Genomic DNA, 20475 nt, shown 5'->3' with positions numbered 1-20475 from the left:
CAATGCAAGGCCAGTATGTTTTAAATGAGATAAATCTATATAACACCCCATAAAAAATTATTTATTCTGTAAAGATGAATTAGACAAGAAGCTCACAGTACCTTCCATGGTATTGCAAAGTCCAAGGCAGGACATGAACAACAAACCCCAAATTTAAATCTTAATACCCATAAGAACAACTCATACTGGATCTCACAGGAACCCACTAGAGTACTACTATAATATTATAATCTCTTTCTTGGGTATTTTCTATGTGCATGTTAATTATAAAATGCATTACATATTTATATCTCAATTAGCTTCAAATAAAGTAAAAAAAGATCCAGATAAATTCCTCTTGAAATAATAACATGCCAGTTGTAATGGTTAATTTCATGTGTTAACTTGTCTTTACTGTGGTGCCCAGCTGTCTGGCCAAACACCAGTCTAGATGTTGCTGTGAAGGTATTTTTTAGATGTGACTAACATTTAAATTAGTAGATTCTGAGTAAAGCAGATTATCCTAGATAATGTGGGTGGGTCTCATCCAATCAGTTGAAGGCCTGAAGAGCAAAGACAGGAGGTGTTCGGAAAAATGCAATTTGCCTCAAGATGGCAACTCAGAAACGTGCTTGAGTTTCCAGCCTTCAGAATTCAGACTCAAGACTGCAAATCAAACTCTTTCCTGAATTTTCAGTCTGCAGTAAGTTTTCACAATTCCTTTAAAATAAATTCATATTCTTGCTCTCTTTTTCTCTCTAAAATCTCCTATTGGTTCTGTTTTTTTTTTTTGAGAACTGTAACTAATACATTAGTAATTTAGAGGATTTTTAAATGTTTCTTAATGTGGACAGTTTTGTTTATTCTTCAAAGGCACTTACTACTAATATGTAATATTAAACAGATACAGTTTAAAAACAAAATTTACTTCTCAAATAAAATTTACAAAGTTATGAAGGCAGCATCTCTCCCATGGAAGAACTGGCACAACAGGATAAGGAAACTACTTAGATGACAAATAGGTCTTTGTTCTGAATAACATATCTATAGCGAATGAACTTTAAAGACACAAAGCTTACCATTTGGGTATGGGGTTTCACACAGCGTCAGGAAATCAACAATTGAATAGTCCATTTCTAGCACTGCAGTACTTTTCCCATGCATAACTGTTAAGCAAGGTCTTCTTCCTACAGTATCGTATGACAAACCTCCTGATAAAATAATAAAAGGTTCCCTAGAAATAAAATACATAGTCAGGATTACAAATAGCATAGTGGAGTCTATTTTCTTGCTGTATCACAAATTGTTTTTTAGTGAAATAATAAAATCTTAAATTTTAACATTTTTACGCATCATTTAATGGAATACTCACATGTAGCTTTTTAAATTGCGTTAGGTAAGACCCAGGTGAGTTCCTGAAAATTAACCTACAGTAAGAATGAACACTGACCACATTTGACTCTCATATCTCCCCTTTGGTCCCTAATTTTTTTCCCTTTACCCTTTTCATACAATTTTCAAAATATTCTCTGTGGGTTTCTCCTGATAAGTCTCTTAAAGGTACTGTCATTATTTCCAATCCTAATAACCAGACCTTCTCAAGAGAAATTCTAAGAGAGAATGCTAATACCCTAAGGCATCCATTGTATGTAATGAATTAACTTCTCATTGATGCATCAACAATGTACTAGCTACAAATCACCCTTGAGAAAAATGGTCACTCAAACCATTTTCTGTAGGGCTTAATTGTCTCCTAGAACCTTGGCTGGTATGCTCTGAAACTACAACTTCCATGCACATCTATCAGCTGCCTTTTTGCCACTTCTAATTAGCCCTATAACTCTTGTCTCCCTATTAGTCATTATTAAATTTAATGATTTATCTAGATCTACTTTTAAATATATTTAAATATGCAAAAAAGAAAAAACCCTAAATATCCTTTCCTATGTTTTGGTCTATGTGTATTTCTTTTATCTTTCACCTGCCTGTTCATGTTTTTTGTCCATGTTTTATTGGATTAGTAACTCTTTTCTAATTGGTTTGTAAGAGTTCTTTGCATTCTAAGGAAATTAGCTCTTGATCTGCCACATGTACCTTCCCATTGGTTGGTGGGGAAGTTGTTTATGGTGCATTATATAGATGACTTAAAATGTTCCATGCATGAGTTTCTTAAATCTCTTCATTTACAGTTTTTTTAGGTAGTTTCATAATGCTTACTCTAAGTCCAGTGTAGCTATCTCCCTCCTCTCACACTTAGTACAAGCAGTATGTAATAATATGTAACGGTTAAAAGTGCTAGTTCTGGAACTAAACTGTCTGTTTAAATCTCAGCTCTGGCTTTACTTTCTGTATGACCTTGGATAAGGTGCTTAATCTCTATGCCTAGCTTCTGCATCTATAACATGGAGACAGAGTGATATCTATTTTCAGACAATTATTGAATTAATATTTGCAAAACACTGGGGCCAGTGCCTGGCACACAGACCACCCTTAGTAAGAATTACCTAGTATTATCGTCATTATCATCAAATAATCATTATCACCCATTGAGCTAATTTATTTTGCTTATTGTTTTCCTCATGAAAATGTAACCTCCATGAGGGCAAGGGTTTTTGTCCACCTTGTTCACTGCTGTATCCAAAACAGTGCCTCGTTGGTAAATGAATGAATGAACAGAACTGTATGTTACGTTAACCACTGTCTAGCTTACTAACGTTTAGATTTTTCAGCGCTAAACTGTTTTGGGTAATCTTAGTTTTTCAGCTAAGTGACAGTAACCAGAGCTTAAAACTTTGTCCTGAATAGAACTGTATACCCATATATTCATTGCTCTAATCTCTTGGCTTACTGTGATTATTGACTGTGGTCAGGAAAGTATATTTAATTTTCTTCTACTTTTCATCACATATAATGAATAAACAGAATATATCTCTTCTCATCTGTATTTTGAAATATAACATACAACTGAATATAAAATACTAAGAAGAAGGGTGAAGAGTCTAACAACTTACACTCTTATAGAGTGAGAGGCCTGGGCCAGGTATTTTATATGTAGTATTTCAAGAATAGTCTTGACAAGTTTGTTTTTACATATAGCCAACTTAAAAAAAAAAAAACACAAGTATTATTAATGTAAGAACCATGAACAGGAAGATGCTGAGTTACACTACAGAATAAAACTTCCATGGAGATACCAAGTAGGTATTGCCAGGTAAGTGATCAGCTTATTGGACAAACTGTTAACGTATTAAATAACACCATGGCATTTAGGTAGGTTTGTCCTCAAAAGGCAACTATGTGTTTGTTCAGTGGCCTTGTAAATGGCCTGTACTTCTTTTCTAAATTTAGGAGAAAAAAATATAGTGAAAAAAAATGGATAAAAATAAATGGATAAATAGTTTGAAAGGAATACCACAGTAATATTCTTTTTCATAATAATAAAGGTTTCCATAATTCAGCAATAAATGCATATATATATATATATTTTTTTTATTTTATGTACTGTTTTTAAAAAATCTTATTTTATGTGCAGTTTGCCAGGCAGGAATCACCTGACTTACAAATCCCACAGGCTATGTATTTTTTTCATTGTAATGCCCCAAATCTTGAGGCGTAAATATTAATGAAATAGTTTACAAGAAAAAAAACCTGTCTTAAATACAATGATAAAATAAAATTAAATATTTTAATCCTAGATGGTGAAAACTGTAAAAATTCAAAGGTTTTGTTGGCATTTGGAATTATATTAAAAGTTCTAGGGATCTAGATTATTTCTAGGTAATATGTGAATTAAGTTTTATTCCATTACTTTAAGAGGAATTTAAGAAGAATTTCTTTAACGATGTTGTTGGGTGTTATACAAGACTTTAACTTTTGAAGACATCTAGGTTAGGAAGGTGTTAGTTTGAACTTTTTATAATTTTGATTGTAGCTTTTAAGAGACTAGACACTTTAGGAAAGCATATATGCTTCCTGATTCTGATCAACCTCACTGGCTGGCCTTGATAACAGCTTTGGCTGAAGCTGTGTTTCCACGTGAAACATTCTTTATCTTTTCTACCCAAAAAGCCACTTGTATAACGAACTTGCTCAACTCAGTTCCATAATGCTACCCATTTATTCACTCAAATAGTTTTTGAGCACCTGTACGCCTGAGAATAAAATGGTGCTCTCATGCCTAGTCTAGACAGACAGTAAACACATTGTGACAAGTACTGTGAAGAAAATAAAACAAAGTTGAGTGATGTGCTGAATGTAAGGGAGGGGCTAGAGGGGTTACTGTAAAATAGAGCAGTCAGGAAAGGCCCCTAAAGTAATGACAGATGAACTGGAACCAGAATGAAGAGGAGCCAGCCATTCAAAGATCTTGGGGTTGGGGGAGAAGGATATACATTCCAGGCTGCAGGAATAACCACTGCAAAGCCCTCAAGTCAAGAATGAGCTTGGAATATCTGAGGAACTAAAAGGTCAGCATGGTTGCAACACAGTGAGTAAAGCAATATGTGGTAATGGATAACATGACCCCCAAATCTTGCAAACATATCCTGTTACACCGTTAGGATCTCAAGAACCTGTCTCCTCTATTTCATCTTCACAATTTCTTTAGTTCTCACCCTAATAACCTGCAGCTTATATAATCACAATCGCATTTAGTTCTTCATTGCCTGAGATGTACTTCCCCCTCGTTTTTTTGGTTCCTCCTTTAAAACTCAGTCCAATCATTCATCATCTTCTACAAAAAACCTTTCCTGACTCATCCTCCCGCCCTGAGTTGGGTACCCTTCCTGTGTTCCTGAGCACCCTCTTCTCAACATTTCCACACGGAATTGTCAGTGTTTATCTACTTTCCATTTGTATTGTGAGCTCCTTCAGGACACAGTATGGTATCTTACCTCTGCACTCAGACCAGTTAGCAGACTGGAACCATTCATGCATCACACCTTGAGTAGTGGAGCACGGGAAGTTGAGCCTCCTAGTCATCGGTACTACTTGACTTAGCCTTGACTTAGTGTCATTAAGGGTCTCACTACAAGGCCCCACACCCCTCACACTCTATGGACTTCAGTCAGTAAACACAGAACTCTTTGGCTGGGCCTGGCTGGGTAGACAGACTGATCCCAAGAACAAGTTTACTGCTTAGTTATGAGAAGTTTTCATCACAGTACTATTTGAGTGAACAGAGAAACACCTGGGTACCATAAGAATCAATCACTATGATAATGAAGTGAGTATTTTACTAGTGTGATGATGATGATACTCCAGTATCTTTCTTGTTCAGATCTGTACCTTTGCCAATTTTAAGAGGACCCTCTGGAACTAGGGGAGCCACCTCCAGACCACGTTTCACTAGTGACTAACCCTAAGACCCTTTTGCTAATTCAGATAAAAAGATATGAGCTTGGGGTAAAAATAAAGAAACATAACATATTTAAACAAGTTCCTGTTCATTTACTGACCAATTTAGCAATGATAATACAGCTTTGGTAAAGTGGATTTGTATATTACAGTATTTGCATAAAATATAAGATTTTAATATAATTTTATGTTAAATGTTTTATTATTTTTGTTATGTTAAATTGTTAAGAGTAATTGGACTTAATACATATCCTTTAAGGTATCAAAAATATGCAACCTCAAAATATTTCCTTTCGGATAACTCCTCTAAATACCCATATAACACACAACAGTGATGCTCAGAGTGTGGTCTGTGACTGCTAGGGGTTCCCAGGACCTTTTCCAAAAAATCACTAAGGGTAAAACAAAACCTTTTTCATTGTGATATTAAGACATCGCTCACCTTTTTACTATGCTGATATTTGCACTGATGGCACAAAAGTAACAGTAGGTGAATAAAACTCCTGGCATCTCAGCATGAATCAAAGCAGTGGCACCAAACAGCACTAGTTATTTGTATTTTTTATTGCCACACGTTAAAGAGGTGTTTTTCTCTCACTTTAGAATGTCCTTGATGAAGCAGTAAAATGACTAATTTTAAATTTTTCATCTTGACCCTTGGGCTTAAGTTTATTAAAAGGGGTTCTATTAGTAGCATGTAAAGAAATGTCTTTTTAATACTGTGCTGAGAAAATGGGAGGTATACATAAAGCACTGTTTCCATATACTGGACAGTTATTTCTAGAAAGCACTTGTACTACTGTTTGAGTTATGAACTGAATTGCTATTATTTTTGCTTAAAGGATGACTGACGAACTATCATTAGTTAGGTTTGGGTAACAGTTGTTTTCTCAAAAATGAATCAAATGAGTCTGTTATTTTAAGAAAAACAATTGAGATTATTTGGTTACAATGATAAAATCTAGGCTTTCAGGTAAAAATATCAAGAGTCTGGAAAACTTTTATCTGTCATGCTGAGCTTCACAGCTTCCCAATACTTAAAGACTTTCCTGATGAGATCAGTGGTAATATTAACAATTAAAAATATATATTACGTAATAAAATGCATCAACACTAGAAGATATGAATGATTCACTGAATCAGTATTTTCCAAAATAAAACAATTCCACTCATTCTTTTTGGAATTTTAAAGTTATTTTAAAATATATTTTTATGTTAACATGCAAAGGGTTTTTTTATTATTTTCATGTGAAGTAATATATATTTTAAAAATTCTAATCTTTATTTCTAATATGGTAATTATCAATAGATAAAACCCACATAAATAAAAGTTCTTTGGGATTTTCCATAATTAAAAGTGTAAAGGGTCTTTAGATTAGTTTGTGGACTGTTTGTATACACCTAAAAATTAAGCCCACACAAAAGAAAATATGCTATGACAGGTTTTCATTTTAATAAAGGTTATAACAATTAATTGGTTATTGTAATTATTAAGAGATTATATAAAAGGGTATTATAATTAATAAAGGTATTATAATTAATAAAGGTATTAATAGTGGGCTTGAGTTTGTTAAAGGGGATTCTATTTGTACAACGCAAAGAAATAAAGTAGCATTCTTTTCCAAGTTATCAACTTTTGACCATTCAGTATAGTGATATTTATCAAAGTCCTATGATTTCTCTTCATACTAGACAAATTTTAATGTCTTCCTTAATTATTTAAGAATTTCTAAGAGTTATTTAGCATCGGTCCTCTAACATGTGAAATCCTCACTTAAATGACTGGCTTACAAGCCACAGATTTGGAGATAAGGGCAGAAGAAGAATTCATGAATCTAAACTTTTTAAGGCAGTCTTTACCATATGGAATTAATTTGTGATTAAATGGACCATAATGATTAATTATGAAAGGGAAAAAAGATCTCAGAACACCTTCCCTAACTTGGATGCAGAAATTTGCTTAAGTGCTCCTATGAACTGAATATTTCATGAACCTTAATAACTTTAGAAGAATTACAGTACTCTCTTGTAGACCAAACGGCTGATGATCATAACAAAAGCTAGTATGATGAAGTTGCCATGTCTATGGCAACATAACTTTTCTCTACCTGTGCTTTGCAGGACAGAGCATCAAGTGTAGTGTGAAGTTAAACTAGAAAGCAAAACAAACAGTAAGCATCAACATGGTAAATTAATGAGATAAAGATACAGAGCTTAGAAGACTTATCCTAACCATACAAATTCCACAAAACTTATGCTTTGGTATTTCAATCTGTTACAGTTTTTATATACGGATTGGTTAGGATGCATAAGATTTATAAGGATATAGCAGCAATTCATATTAGTGTATTACTCTGGTTCTTTCTAGAATCAATACACATAGGAGAATTTAACTATGTAACAATTAGACTTTCTTTTTTCTCAAAAAGAAATCTAAACTTTTTAATGTAATCTTTGCCATATGGAATTAATTTTTGATTAAATGGACCATATATGAGGGTTCACAGTGTTACAAGTATGATTTCAAAGCTTGTTTATAAAAGAACATTTAAAAGTCATTTATTGCAGAAAAAGCCTTACATGGATTTGATTCTCGTCCTCTAGAAAAATATAATCTAATTTATATAAGCTGATATCAATATATATAATAAACATCTAAGTAAAAGTACTAGAATAATCAGTGAACTATCACTAAGATATTTAGTCTATGTATAGATCTCAAGTGTAAGCATTTTAGGGATGGGACAAAATGTAGATTAGGATGTATAATGATGGAAAATATACCCTGACATTAGCTTGAACAATCCATAAAGCTTTAAGGATGCACCAGAGAACCAAGTTAGAGATGGAGGAGGCATGGCTCTAAAAGAAGAAACTGAAGGAAAGCTCAGAATGAGCTTCAGTAGTAGGTAAAGTAGAATGAATCAACTAGAGGCAGTATAAGAAGGGGATATCTGAATAGCCATAACAAATAAGCAACAATTTTGAAAACAATTAGGTTTGAAATAAAGCTGTACATTTTAATAAATAATACATATTCAAAACTATAGAAAAGCATATAAATAATTTCTGGTCCCTATCAAAACATAAAAGCTTAGCTGGACAATTGCTTACAAAAAATTAAATTAGAAAGTTTCTATGAATCACTGCTGCTTTGCCTGCAGATACAAACAAATTTAACTTCAACCCCAATTATGACAGCAGGCTGCCTTTCCATTAACAGCAGTCATTTAGGAGTTCAAATTATGGTTAGAGAATTTAAGATAAATCTAAAGCATAAATGCTGATTTTTAAGGTAGTGAATTAATAAAACAAAAGAAGTCATCCCACACTGATGAGATGGATGAAACTATTAGATTTTATACTCAGTTCTTTAAAGTATACTTTCAAAAAGCAATGTGGCAATTTGTCAAGATTTATAAAAATATTTTATCTTCAAAATTTCACCACTGGAAATTTACTGTAATTGTAAAACAGTAAAAATCTTCTGTTGAATTCTCTGTAATGTCAAGAGAAATACACTCACTACTGTATTAATTATATTATAAACCTGATTATAATATTAAAGCTAAATGTTCAGAAAAGGGAGGTATGACTGAGTGAACTACGCAGCCCTTGAAAATAATTTTAAAAATTGATAAAAACTATAATACTTTAGACATACTAAGTAGAAAAAAAAATACCAAACTGAATATGCTCTAAGAATATAATTAAGTGAAAATGTATATGTATTTGAAAAAAGACTTAGGGAAAATGAACAAATGAAAAACATTATTTTAGAATAGTGGAATTACAACAGTATTTACGACTAATCAAACTTTTTAAAAGGTGCATTTTTCATATGAAATACCATGAAAATAGTTTGCCAATTTTTAATGTCATTTCCGTATTGGTCATTACACTTTGTATTAAAGTACTGTTAAAATGTAGCTTACGTTGAAATTTTTTCTGCTTCCTAGGCCACTCAAGAAAAACTATACAAATCAAGTCACGATATTATTATGATTCATCCATTTGACAAGCATTTTACTGAGCGCTTAATACGTGCTGGTCACTGCAGCACGGGCCAAGAATTCTTGTTTTCCATCACTTAATTTCCCTGGCTTCACTGCATCCTTTAGCCAGCACACTCCCCTCTATCACACTTTTTATTCTTGTCATCTACTTCAATGTTCCATTTCAGGACCTAAAACCTAATCTTAATCCTAAAATCATTGGTTCTGTGGCCAAAAAACTTTTCCAGAAGAATGGATCATATAATCATATGACAATGCTTTCAATATTTAAGAAAGTTATCTTCTCTATGTGTACACTTTGGGTTCAACATGAGAAATCCACTCTAAAACTTTCTTCTAAAATTATTTCATTTTCAGTCATGTACCACAAGGTTCACTGTAGCTCTATTTACAATAGCCAGGACATGGAAGCAACCTAAGTGTCCATCGACAGATGAATGGATAAAGAAGATGTGGCACATATATACAATGGAATACTACTTGGCCATAAAAAGAAATGAAATTGAATTATTTGTGGTGAGGTGGATGGACCGAGAGTCTGTCATACAGAGTGAAGTAAGTCAGAAAGAGAAAAACAAATACCGTATGCTAACACATATATATAGAATCTAAGAAAAAAAGAAAAATGGTTCTGAAGAACCTAGGGGCAGGACAGGAATAAAGACGCAGACATAGAGAATGGACTTGAGGACACGGGGAAGGGGAAGGGGAAGCTAGGACAAAGTGAGAGAGTGGCATGAACATATATACACTACCAAATTTAAAATAGATGGCTAGTGGGAAGCAGCTGCATCGCACAGGGAGACCAGCTCGGTGCTTTGTGTCCACCTAGAGGGGTGGGATAGGGAGGGTGGGAGGGAGGGAGATGCAAGAGGGAAGAGATATGGGGATATAGGTATATGTATAGCTGATTCACTTTGTTATAAAGCAGAAACTAACACACCACTGTAAAGCAATTATACTCCAATAAAGATGTTAAAAAAATAATAATGTAAAAAATAATTAAAAAATTGTTTCATTTTCAGTGTCTCCTATTCCAAAGGCTCTTTCTTTTCTGCCATTACTCATATGGAGGTCTTCCCTAATTTAAGGTAAAAATTAAAATCTGCATCTTACTCTTCTTGATGACATATAACTGCTACTTATATACACTGGTGAATTCACTAAATACATGTTCTAAATGAGTATTTTCTATTGTGAATCCACCCATTTCTTTTTCTTTCTTAAATTTAATGTCCCTATATCCTGGCTCATGTTTGAAATGATGCTAGTAAAGTACCCTTACAAATTAATCCTTCCTACAATATATATATCTCCTAATTTTTCTTCTGTTATCATTCAAATCCATCTTTCTACAGAAGTATACAATGCTTACTTACTCTCTCCTACAAACACTTCAAGAACGTGATATCCTGGGTTTCCTTTTTTCTCCCCCTGTTCAGAGTCTACTAGTCTTCCTTTCTTCATCTTTATTTTAGTGTCTTTCAGGATAAAATACCAGTGCTGGGAGCCTTGGTGCTAAAGGGTTCTGAGCTGTCAGGGAACCATTCTATATGTGCTTCTTTGTCTTACACTCAGGAAACATCACCTCCATTCTAGTAACCACTACTGGTTAAATATATTTCAATGGCTTGATACATGTTTACTTTCAAACAAAGTTAACAAGTAAAACTTGCTAATGAAACAAAAATGGATTTGTTTATCAGTAGACTTAATTAAATATGTGATATCAATTATATTTTAGCAGTAATGAATTATCAATATATATATACACTAATATGTATAAAATTGATAACTAATAAGAACCTGCTTATAAAAAAATAAAAACAAAAATTAAAAAAAAAACACCTAATATAAGAGAAGCTTAAAAATAGAGGAATCTTAGTACTTTAAATTGATAGAAGCCACGGACAGAAAACCCAATCTTGAGCATATACTTATATAGCTACTAAATGAAGTATTCTGATGTCAGAAGACAGCTATCAATCTAGTAGTCTCACTTTTCTAGCTATAATCCTAAAAGGAGACAATAAAAGTACCCAAGTCATAGTGCTGTTATGAGAATTATGAAAGATAATGCATTCCAATTGCAGAGCAGAGTACCTGGCAAATAATGCATGTTCACTTTATCTACTAATTCTTTTCTTCTTGGTGCTTGAAAGCCAAGCCATCTAAGTAAGGGTCTTGAGTTCAAGATATAAGATGCTATTTTTATCTCAACTAAGAATATAAGAATTGCTAAGACAAAAGGAAACAACTTGTGATTCTGAATGTGGTTTCTCTTCTTGCTGCTATGGCTTAGCAAGAATTGAGATGGATGAGAGAGATGGATTAGCAGATGGAACATCTGCTGAACAATACTTTGGTGGCAAGAGTTCAGAGAAAAGCAGAGGCTCCATGAATGAGAACATACAAACATACTTATTGATGTAAAGACTATTACCAAACCTGTGATCCCAAAACATTGTTCTCATTGAGTGACATATCTGTAAATGAATTGAAGGTGAGTTTCTTCATCTGCAGTTTCAGCAATAGTTTAGCAGAGCAATTATTGCTGGGAGATCTGCAGGTATGAGTGTAATCTTGGGGATTGGTGGTTAATGTGAACAGAGAGCAGGCAGTAGTAGAGTACAGGTAAGAGTACAGACTTGATTAAATCTGGGCTCTTCGGCTTATGAGCTGTATGACTTTGGGCAAGTTACTCAACCTTTCTTCTTCAGTTTCCTCATCTGTGAGATAATACCTGCCTCATGCGGTTGTTGCTAAGATTAAATAAATATGCGTAAAGCACTTTGGCAGCACAAGTGTTAACAGATATAGTTATTTAAGAACAATCTACAGTTGAGAAAGATAAAAATCAGAGAAAGTGAGCCCGTATTCTGGAGAAATAACTGTGCACAGGGGAGTTTGGGGGCTTCTGAGAGTTAGGATTCTCTCATCAGAAACACAACACTGGTAGCAGTGGGGGAAACTCAAGGGTAGCAAGTTTGTGAGGATTATTGAAATAGATCTTTAGATATTTTCATGAATATCATGAATGTACCCTGAGTTTTTACTGTAATCTGTTTTTTAATATTACATAGGTAATCTACCTACAGCTTTTAGCCCACATATAAAATTAAAGAAATCACCACATCTACTCAACTACTTGAAAACAAATTCTGGCACCAGGGGTGGGAGTGGGGTAATGTCAGTGGAAAACAAACACAAAAGCCCAACTTTTCCTTAAAGATTAACTTAACTACATCATGCATATGTATGTGTGTGCCTATCAAGGGTCATCAAACTATGGTCCACTGCCTGTTCTTGTATGGCTTGCAAAGTAAGAATGGATTTTACGTTTTTAAATAGTTAAAAAAATCACCCAAAATAATGATACCTGAAAATTATATGAAATTCAAATTTCCAAGTCCGTAAATAAAGTTTTATTGTAACACAGCTGCATTCATTCATTTAAGAGCTGTCTACAGCTGCTTTGGGGCTATAGGAGCAGAGCCGAATAACTGCAAGAGACCCATATGGCTTGTAAAGCCTAAAATATCTACTCTCTGGTCCTGTACACAAAAGGCTTGTCATAGCATGTGTTATAAAGAAAGGGAGTAAATTAACCTCTTAGCTGTGCTTCTCCAAATGTAACTAAACTGCCATATTTAGCCGTGATCATATTCACTTTTAGGTTCCCTAACAGAGAGGCTTCCCTTCAACCTGGTGCTTTATATAAATCGTTGAATCTTCGTAACAACTCTGAGGTAGATACTACTCTCATTCCCACCTTACAGAGAAGGAGCAAGCACAGAAAGCTTAGTTGATTTGCCGAAGGTAGCACCTGAGTGGACAGCTGAGGCCGATTCAGACCCAGGTGGTGCAGCTCAAGAGCTCAGGCTCTAATCACTTTGCTCCAGCATCAACGGCTGCAGGACTTCACACCTGAGTCACGTTAGATTTTACGAAAAACAGCTTCAACAGAATTGACTTAACATTTAACTTTTGACTCTTTATTAAGAACTGGCCATATAAAGAATACCTGCATATCTTTAATAAAAGTGCTATTAAAATGTAATATTAACTAAATTGTCACTGTTCCCTATGTAAGGGAAAAATCTTGTCTCCCCTGGTGTAATATATACTTTATTAGAAAATAAAAGTTACACAACATCTTGATTCCATTTTTTGTCAGTTTACCTTTAACATTAACAGTAACAGCTAGTTTATCATTAACAGAAAACAGCTAAGTCTTCATGGCTGTGCTTTTCTATACACCAGCCTATCTTCTTCTTCCTTACGTTCAATAACACTCTGCTAGGACAATTAGAAGTGAGAGAGCTATGTCTCACGCTTTCATCAGTCTGAATATTTAATGGGAAAGGCATGCATTAAACAAATAATTTCATTATTAATGACAAGTATAAGTTTTAGAAAGGAAAAATACAGCATGCTTTGAGAATATATTACTAGGGGACACAATCTAGTCCACATGGCCAAGACATCCTTAAAAGTAGTGACATCTATGCTGAACTATAATGGGTGAGAGGGAATCCTTCGGCCTTGAATTATTTCTAGGTAAAGAGAAGAAAATGTGGAAGATTCTGAGCAGGGAAGGATGGCCCTTCTAATAAAATCTGGTAATTTGCCAACATGAACTGATAGAACACATTCTGCCGGCACCTGCCCCAGACACTTGCTAGGAACAGGAAAGGTTGAGAGCTGCCTAGCTTGCTTACTGGAGGGTGATTCTGCTCTCGATGGGAGGGGTGTTCCAGTAGCTCCCAATGTTGGCTATGTGCTAGAATTCTGGGGCGATATCTCAAGGAAACGAGTCATGTAGTGAGGAAAAAGAGAGCTCATTTAATTCACTGAAAATCTTATCCCAGGTGAAAAAAGAAATTAGGAAGCTGGAGAAGACTGTTACCAGAGGGTTAGCCTATGGATCTATTTAACAGTGCCTACAAATGCATACAAAAGAGCCAGACTTCTTTCATTTCTGATCCTAGGAAAGGAAAAACATCACTGCCATCCTGAAGAAACCAGGAACTTATAAATATTACCACTATATAGGAGTGAAAACGGGAATAGGTAGAACACAGAGAGGAAAAAAAAAAATTTTCCCTGTACTTCTGCCTTTGTTGCCAACCAACAGTTGTTAAAATGATTAGATAATTCAGAAGACAGTTAGCACTATCAGTTTAAATGTTGAGACAGTTCATTTTATGTTGTATTATAAACATAGGGTTTTTTCTTCTGGTTCCCCACCCCATGCCGTTTCGCTGCTATGCTTTCCTATTCACATACATTTGCCATAGAACACCTACAGCAAATAAAAGGCACTTGGTGGTTGGAGGTTTCCCAATAAAAATAAGGGCAACCGTTTATAGGAAGTTCATTATGTACCAGGCACTGTGTGAAATGTTTTGAATACATGATTATCTCACTTAATTCATTACAACAACCTTTTAACCTATTATCACATCTATGTCATTAATGAGGAAACTAAAGCACAAAGAAGTCAAATAACTCTGTGCCAAAGGTCACACAGTGATGGATGCCACGGTCAATTAAACAGATGCTATTCCTCTTGGAGTTCAGTCAATCTTTTGTCTGAACACAATATATCTTCTGGGTCCCAGAGGAAGGCTAAAGGGGATCAAGGAAAAATAACAGCAATCTTAAGATTCTTCAGCCTACTATCTTTTCTTCGAATGAGAAAAAGGCTGAGTTGAATTAGATTGAGAAAAGAACAGATTGAAAAGGGAAGTAAGCCAGTTATAATAACCAGTGGTTATAAGCTGGTATATAAAAAAATGTGCCAGTGGTTCTAAACTTTAGTGTGCATCAGAATCTCCTGCAGGTCTAGTAAAAACAGATTGCTGGGCTTCACCCACAGACAGAGTTTCTGATTCAGTGGGTCTGGGGTGAGTTCTGAGAACCTGCATTTCTAACAAGTTCTCATCTAAGGCTGCTGGCCCAGGGACCATAATCTGAGAACCACTGCCCTATATACACTACATAAATTCACTCTCTTACAACATAGCTCTAGTAAATAAAACCATACACCTTTCCTAGGAAACTAGAACATAAATAAAAGGGCTCCTTTAGAGGTTAAAGAGATGTGGAATTTTCAAAGAAACCTTAAAAAAATTTTTCCTTTATTACATTTTTAAATATAACATTTGGTATATACAAAAAACATATGTAAGATATGTAAATCGTAAAAACCATATAAATCTTATACCTAATTCACAGTGTAAATCAGTCTCTTCAAATACTACTGATGATCTTCTTTTGATATTAAGCTGTATTTATTATTAGAATTGCCAAATATTCTTAAAATAAGATTTAATTTTTGAAGAATACTTATAACTTTCATAATGAACATATATTGTATAAACAGGTTAAATTTTAAATCTTTTTTCTTCATTGCTTATTCCACAATTTTCACTAGTGAATAAACACTACTGCTACTGAAGACTAAGCTAATAGAACATATAAAGTTGGACAAGAAAAATAATTCAAACTTTCCAAGATATATTGTGAAATTACTAAAGACAGAGAGAACACAATGAAATATTTTATCTTAAAATTATCCATTTTAGTTATCTTGCTAAATAAAGAAAGCATAAAATTTATGACTGGGTTAGACCATTCTAAAGTAGGCTTTCAAAAATAAATGATAAGAGAGCCGTCAGTGCTACTTCAGTAATTATATACAATGAATACTGTCAGTGAAGTAAAATCTTACCCAGGTCTAGTCGTTTTGAATTCCACCTTGAGGATAGGCTTGCATGGTTCTGGCTTCTTCCCATCCTTTAACTGTTTTCCTAAAATATATTTTCCTGCATTAAATTCTAAAATTCTAAGTTACTCTAAATTCTTATACATTGACAGTTTATAAAATGAAATATAATGAAATCCACCATGAAACATTTTAAAGTGGTCTTGAAAGAAGTATTTAATACAAAATAAGATATTTTAAATGCTCAATTTACTGTTTGAAATTCAGTGCTAAAAAGTAAATAAAATAACTTGTCAACAACATTTATGTGATAAAATTCTAGTAAGAGAAATTCAGTCTTTCCAATGTTCTTAGTTGAAGATAAGCAAAATAGGGTCTCAATTTGGTCAATGAATTCAAGTTTTAAAACAGCTTATTTGAGAAAAATAAATCTAAGTCATATTTTCACCCAAAGTGACAGGCTGCAAAATTAAATCCCTATGCTAATAAATTCATTAGCATAAATTTACATTTACTCTCTTACTCATTTACATTTACTCTCTTAAAGTAAAAGCCATCCATTGCAATGTCCAGAAGATTGCTAAAATAAACCAACCTCTATAAAATGTGTCAGAAACTCATACTGTCAAAGAATTTTGATTATTTTTAAAAAGGTTGATTTCTATTATCTATTTTTACATGTTCATTGTATTAACAACTCAGAAAAATTAAAGAAAATAAAACATATTATTCCCATTTCTTAGGGATTAATCAGTCTCACCATTATTATACTATTTGTGAAGATCCCAAACACACACCGCTATCCCAACACTTCTTATCCTCTTTCCCAGCTTTATCCCCCACAGTAACTAGCTCATTCTAATAAAGTTTGTATTTTCTTTTGTTTGTTGTTTGCCTCACCAACAAGAACGTAAATTCCATGAAAGCAAAGGTTTTTAAGTGTGTGTTTTCTGTTGATACATCCATGGTGACAAACATTGTTTGGCACAGAGTGGACACTCAGTAACTATTTAATCAGTGAATAAATTAATAATTTTTCTTTAGGATTAATTTCTAGAAAAGAGATACTTAGGTAGAACTGTATTCCAGAAAGGAAGAAGAAAGTGTAGGAGGGTATTTTGCCACACGCTTCCTGAACAGTGCTCTTTTTTTTTCTGATTTGGTAAGTGGAAAGGGTATCTCATTTTAATTTGTATTGATTTAATCCCTAACGGAAAATTCTTAGGCTTTATGATCATCTGTATTTCTTCTTTTAAAAATAACATATCTTTTACCCGTGCTTGTATGTTATCTTCTTTATATTTAAAAATAAACTTAATATTCAAAGGTCATTAACATTGTATCCATATGTTGCAAATACTATCCCTAGTGTCACTTATGATTGATTAAATAAGTCTATCAGTCTTAATCATGTTTCTATTTAAGAAAACTTAAAATCCTAAAATGGCAATTCTTCCAAAATTAACTTACAAATTTAATGTAATTAGAATTCCAACAGCTTTTCTTAAATTTGGACAAAATGACCTTAAGGTTCACATGGTGGACTCAATTCCTATGAACAGCTAACAAAACTAAAAAAGGAGACTGACTTCCAGAATGACAAAGTGTGACCTCCTTGAACTCGCTCACCTACTATAAACTCTGCAAATTAACTGAAGCCACAAAATGAGCGTTAACATTATCTACTCAATGGAAATGACCAAACCTTGGTAAGACAAGGGGGACTGGGATGCTTTGACAAGGACTATTCCTATTCCCCTTGTTCCCCAGCTCAGTGGCCCAGTACCATGAAAAGGCAACAGCATCATCAGCCAACAGAGAGGACTGAAGTTTATCTGCAGTTCCATTAAAACCAGATTCCCTAGACGGCAATCAGTACTTTGTCCCAATCTACAGCTCCCTGAAAAACTCTACTCCCAAGGCATTGTGGCAATTTCATTTGACAGAACAGACATCAGCTCAGGGAGACAAAAAGCCCTACCTCCAGGGCATCACAGAAATAATAGCAATCTGCTGGCAATATCACAGCTGCCTAAGGCTGTGGTTTTAGTTGAGGCAAATAAGATCCTGGGCAGGAATTTTTTAAAAATCCTGAAGAACTGGCTGTATACATGTGCAAGGCAGTGTGCATGCCCAGGAAAGACCTAGGAAAGGAAAAGGCCCCAGTCATTCATCTCTGGCCAACTCTAAGACTCTGGGCCAACAGGAAGTTAACAAAAAAAGAAAGTAAAATGAGCTATAGTACCACTGCTGGCAGGAACAATGGAAGAGAGGTACTTATACATGGCTGGTAAAAATGCGAAGGATACAGTCTTTTTGAAAAGCAGTTTGAGAACATTTATGAAAAATAGAAATATGTAAAACTAGTAAATTTCAAGGAGTAGCAATTCTACTCATAAGCATTTATTCCACAGAAACAAAAGGACAAATTCCTATCGAATACATACAGAAAGGTAAAGGCAGCACAATCTGTAGTGATCAGAAACTGAAAATAAAGTTAACGCCCATCAATTTGGCATGGCTGAATAAAGTGTGAAAAACTGTGAGACAAACAATTGGCTGATACACTACCATTGAAGTGAAGGAATTAGGGCTGTGCCAGATGACATGGAGAGATTTTCCTCAAGTACAGTGGATTAAGAAAAGTGAGATGCAAAATAGACTAATATAGTTCTATTTTTGTAAAACAATGACCAAAAAATCTCATATGTTTGTATATGTGTGTGTAAATACATACGATTTTAGAAATGCATATATTTTGGAAGAACACCTGTAAGATTTTTGACACAGCTTACCTGGTGGGGCAAGAAAGGGGACTGGGCTGCTAATGTCGGGGAACGTTTACGGAGAAGAGGCTGGTACGCTACGATCCCGTATCATCATATGTGTATGTGTACGAAAAAAAACTATCATTCTTTTTTGTCACCGCCTCTTTGGTTTCATGGTTAGGAAGTTCTTCCCCACACAAATATCATTACAATTTTTTTTTTTGCTTTTTCTTGTAATTGCTTTATAGTTTCATTTACTACATTTATTTTCTGAAGTATATTTTGATATAGGGAAGGTATTTTTTCTTTAAAAATTTCAGCACTATTTGTGTAGTTCTATTGAGCTATAATTGCCAGACAATACAGTGCAAGTATTTAAAGTGTACAATGTGACGAGTTGTGATACAGGTATGCACCTGCCAGCCTTATTACTGAACCATCAGAGCTTTCCCCACTGATATGAAATGGCACTTTTAGTACATTAAATTTTTATAAATACACACCATTCAACTGCTACTAGAACATCTAATCCTGCCTTAAGATCCTAGGGAAACATCTCTTCACCTCTTTATGCAGAAAATGATGATGCAATGGACTCTTGAACCTCTGGCATCCTAACTTACAAGAACCAACAAGTGACTAGTGATAGAGTTAAGTAGAACACCAGATCAAGGGACAGGAAAGGACTGCCAGGGGAGAAGACTGGTTTCTTGAGGTGGGAGAGAGAATTGGGGTAATCAGAAAGGTATGGAAAAAAGGAGGCTGAAATCTGAAAGCTAGTCCCTCATGCTGTACAAGGAACAAAGTAAGAATTTCAACCTCTATTTCAATCTGTTCAGAGATATACGACCTTTCAGTCAGGAATTTAAATGTTTGCTCTGAAGAAGACCAGATACATGAAACCTGACCAGGTACAAAATTCTTAAGGTTTGTCTTGCTCAATAGTCTCTTGGTATTGCTCTACTGTGTCCAGCATTTAAACTTAAAGTTTAAAGCCGGTCTGATTTTTACTTCTTTATAAATAAACTTTTTTTATAAAAGTTTGGACAAAATGCATGGACGCAAGGATGCATACAAAGATGCTAAGAGAGTAGTTTCATTATCTCTATAAATTAAAAATGTTACAGTTTTTATAGTGATTTTTCATTAATCTTGCTTGGAAATTAGTGAGTCCTTTTGATTTGCATACTCTGATCTTTTTTCAACTCAGGTTTTTAAAATTATGCCACTGATTATTGCTTATATTCCTGAAAGGTTTATTCATCTGTAATCCTAGACTAACCATTTTCTAAATCAAATCAAGTAATAAGGCACCAGCTAAGATTTTATAAAGCACATATAGCTAAACGACATTTAGAGCATCACTGGATTTCACCATTCAGTGTCATTTCACTTCTTAACTGCTACGCCACCTCCGTAGAAAAATGTGTGCTTACTCTTTCAACTACCTGTGAACTACTCTGATAAATCATTGAAAAGATCTGGTTAAATATAAAACTCGACTTAATAAATCACATAAACCTCCATGTCACATGTGATTTCTTCTTGTCTCTTATTATGCCCTGCTTCCCATCCCCCAAAATTACCCAGCCACAATCAACAAAGTCCTATTGATTCTAATTCCAGA

The 20475-nt window shown here is 34.2% G+C and overlaps 1 protein-coding gene across 4 annotated transcripts in view; it reads right to left on the bottom strand.

Annotated features, from left to right (window-relative positions):
• The window catches only part of STXBP5 (syntaxin binding protein 5), a 168010-nt gene that overhangs the window by 79111 nt on the left and 68424 nt on the right, over positions 1-20475 (bottom strand). For all 4 annotated transcript variants that reach the window (XM_060283869.1, XM_030853220.3, XM_030853223.2 and 1 more), the window contains exons 9-10: positions 16087-16165; positions 1059-1213 (exon numbers count right to left, since the gene is read on the bottom strand). In XM_060283869.1, the coding sequence (XP_060139852.1) occupies positions 1059-1213; positions 16087-16165 (234 nt within the window). The remainder of the gene's footprint in view (positions 1-1058; positions 1214-16086; positions 16166-20475) is intronic.

The sequence above is a fragment of the Globicephala melas genome, chromosome 14, assembly GCF_963455315.2.
Source record: "Globicephala melas chromosome 14, mGloMel1.2, whole genome shotgun sequence".
NCBI lineage: Eukaryota > Metazoa > Chordata > Mammalia > Artiodactyla > Delphinidae > Globicephala > Globicephala melas.
The sequence above is the reverse complement of the archived record's forward strand: the minus strand, read 5'-3'. Positions and strand labels throughout refer to the sequence as shown.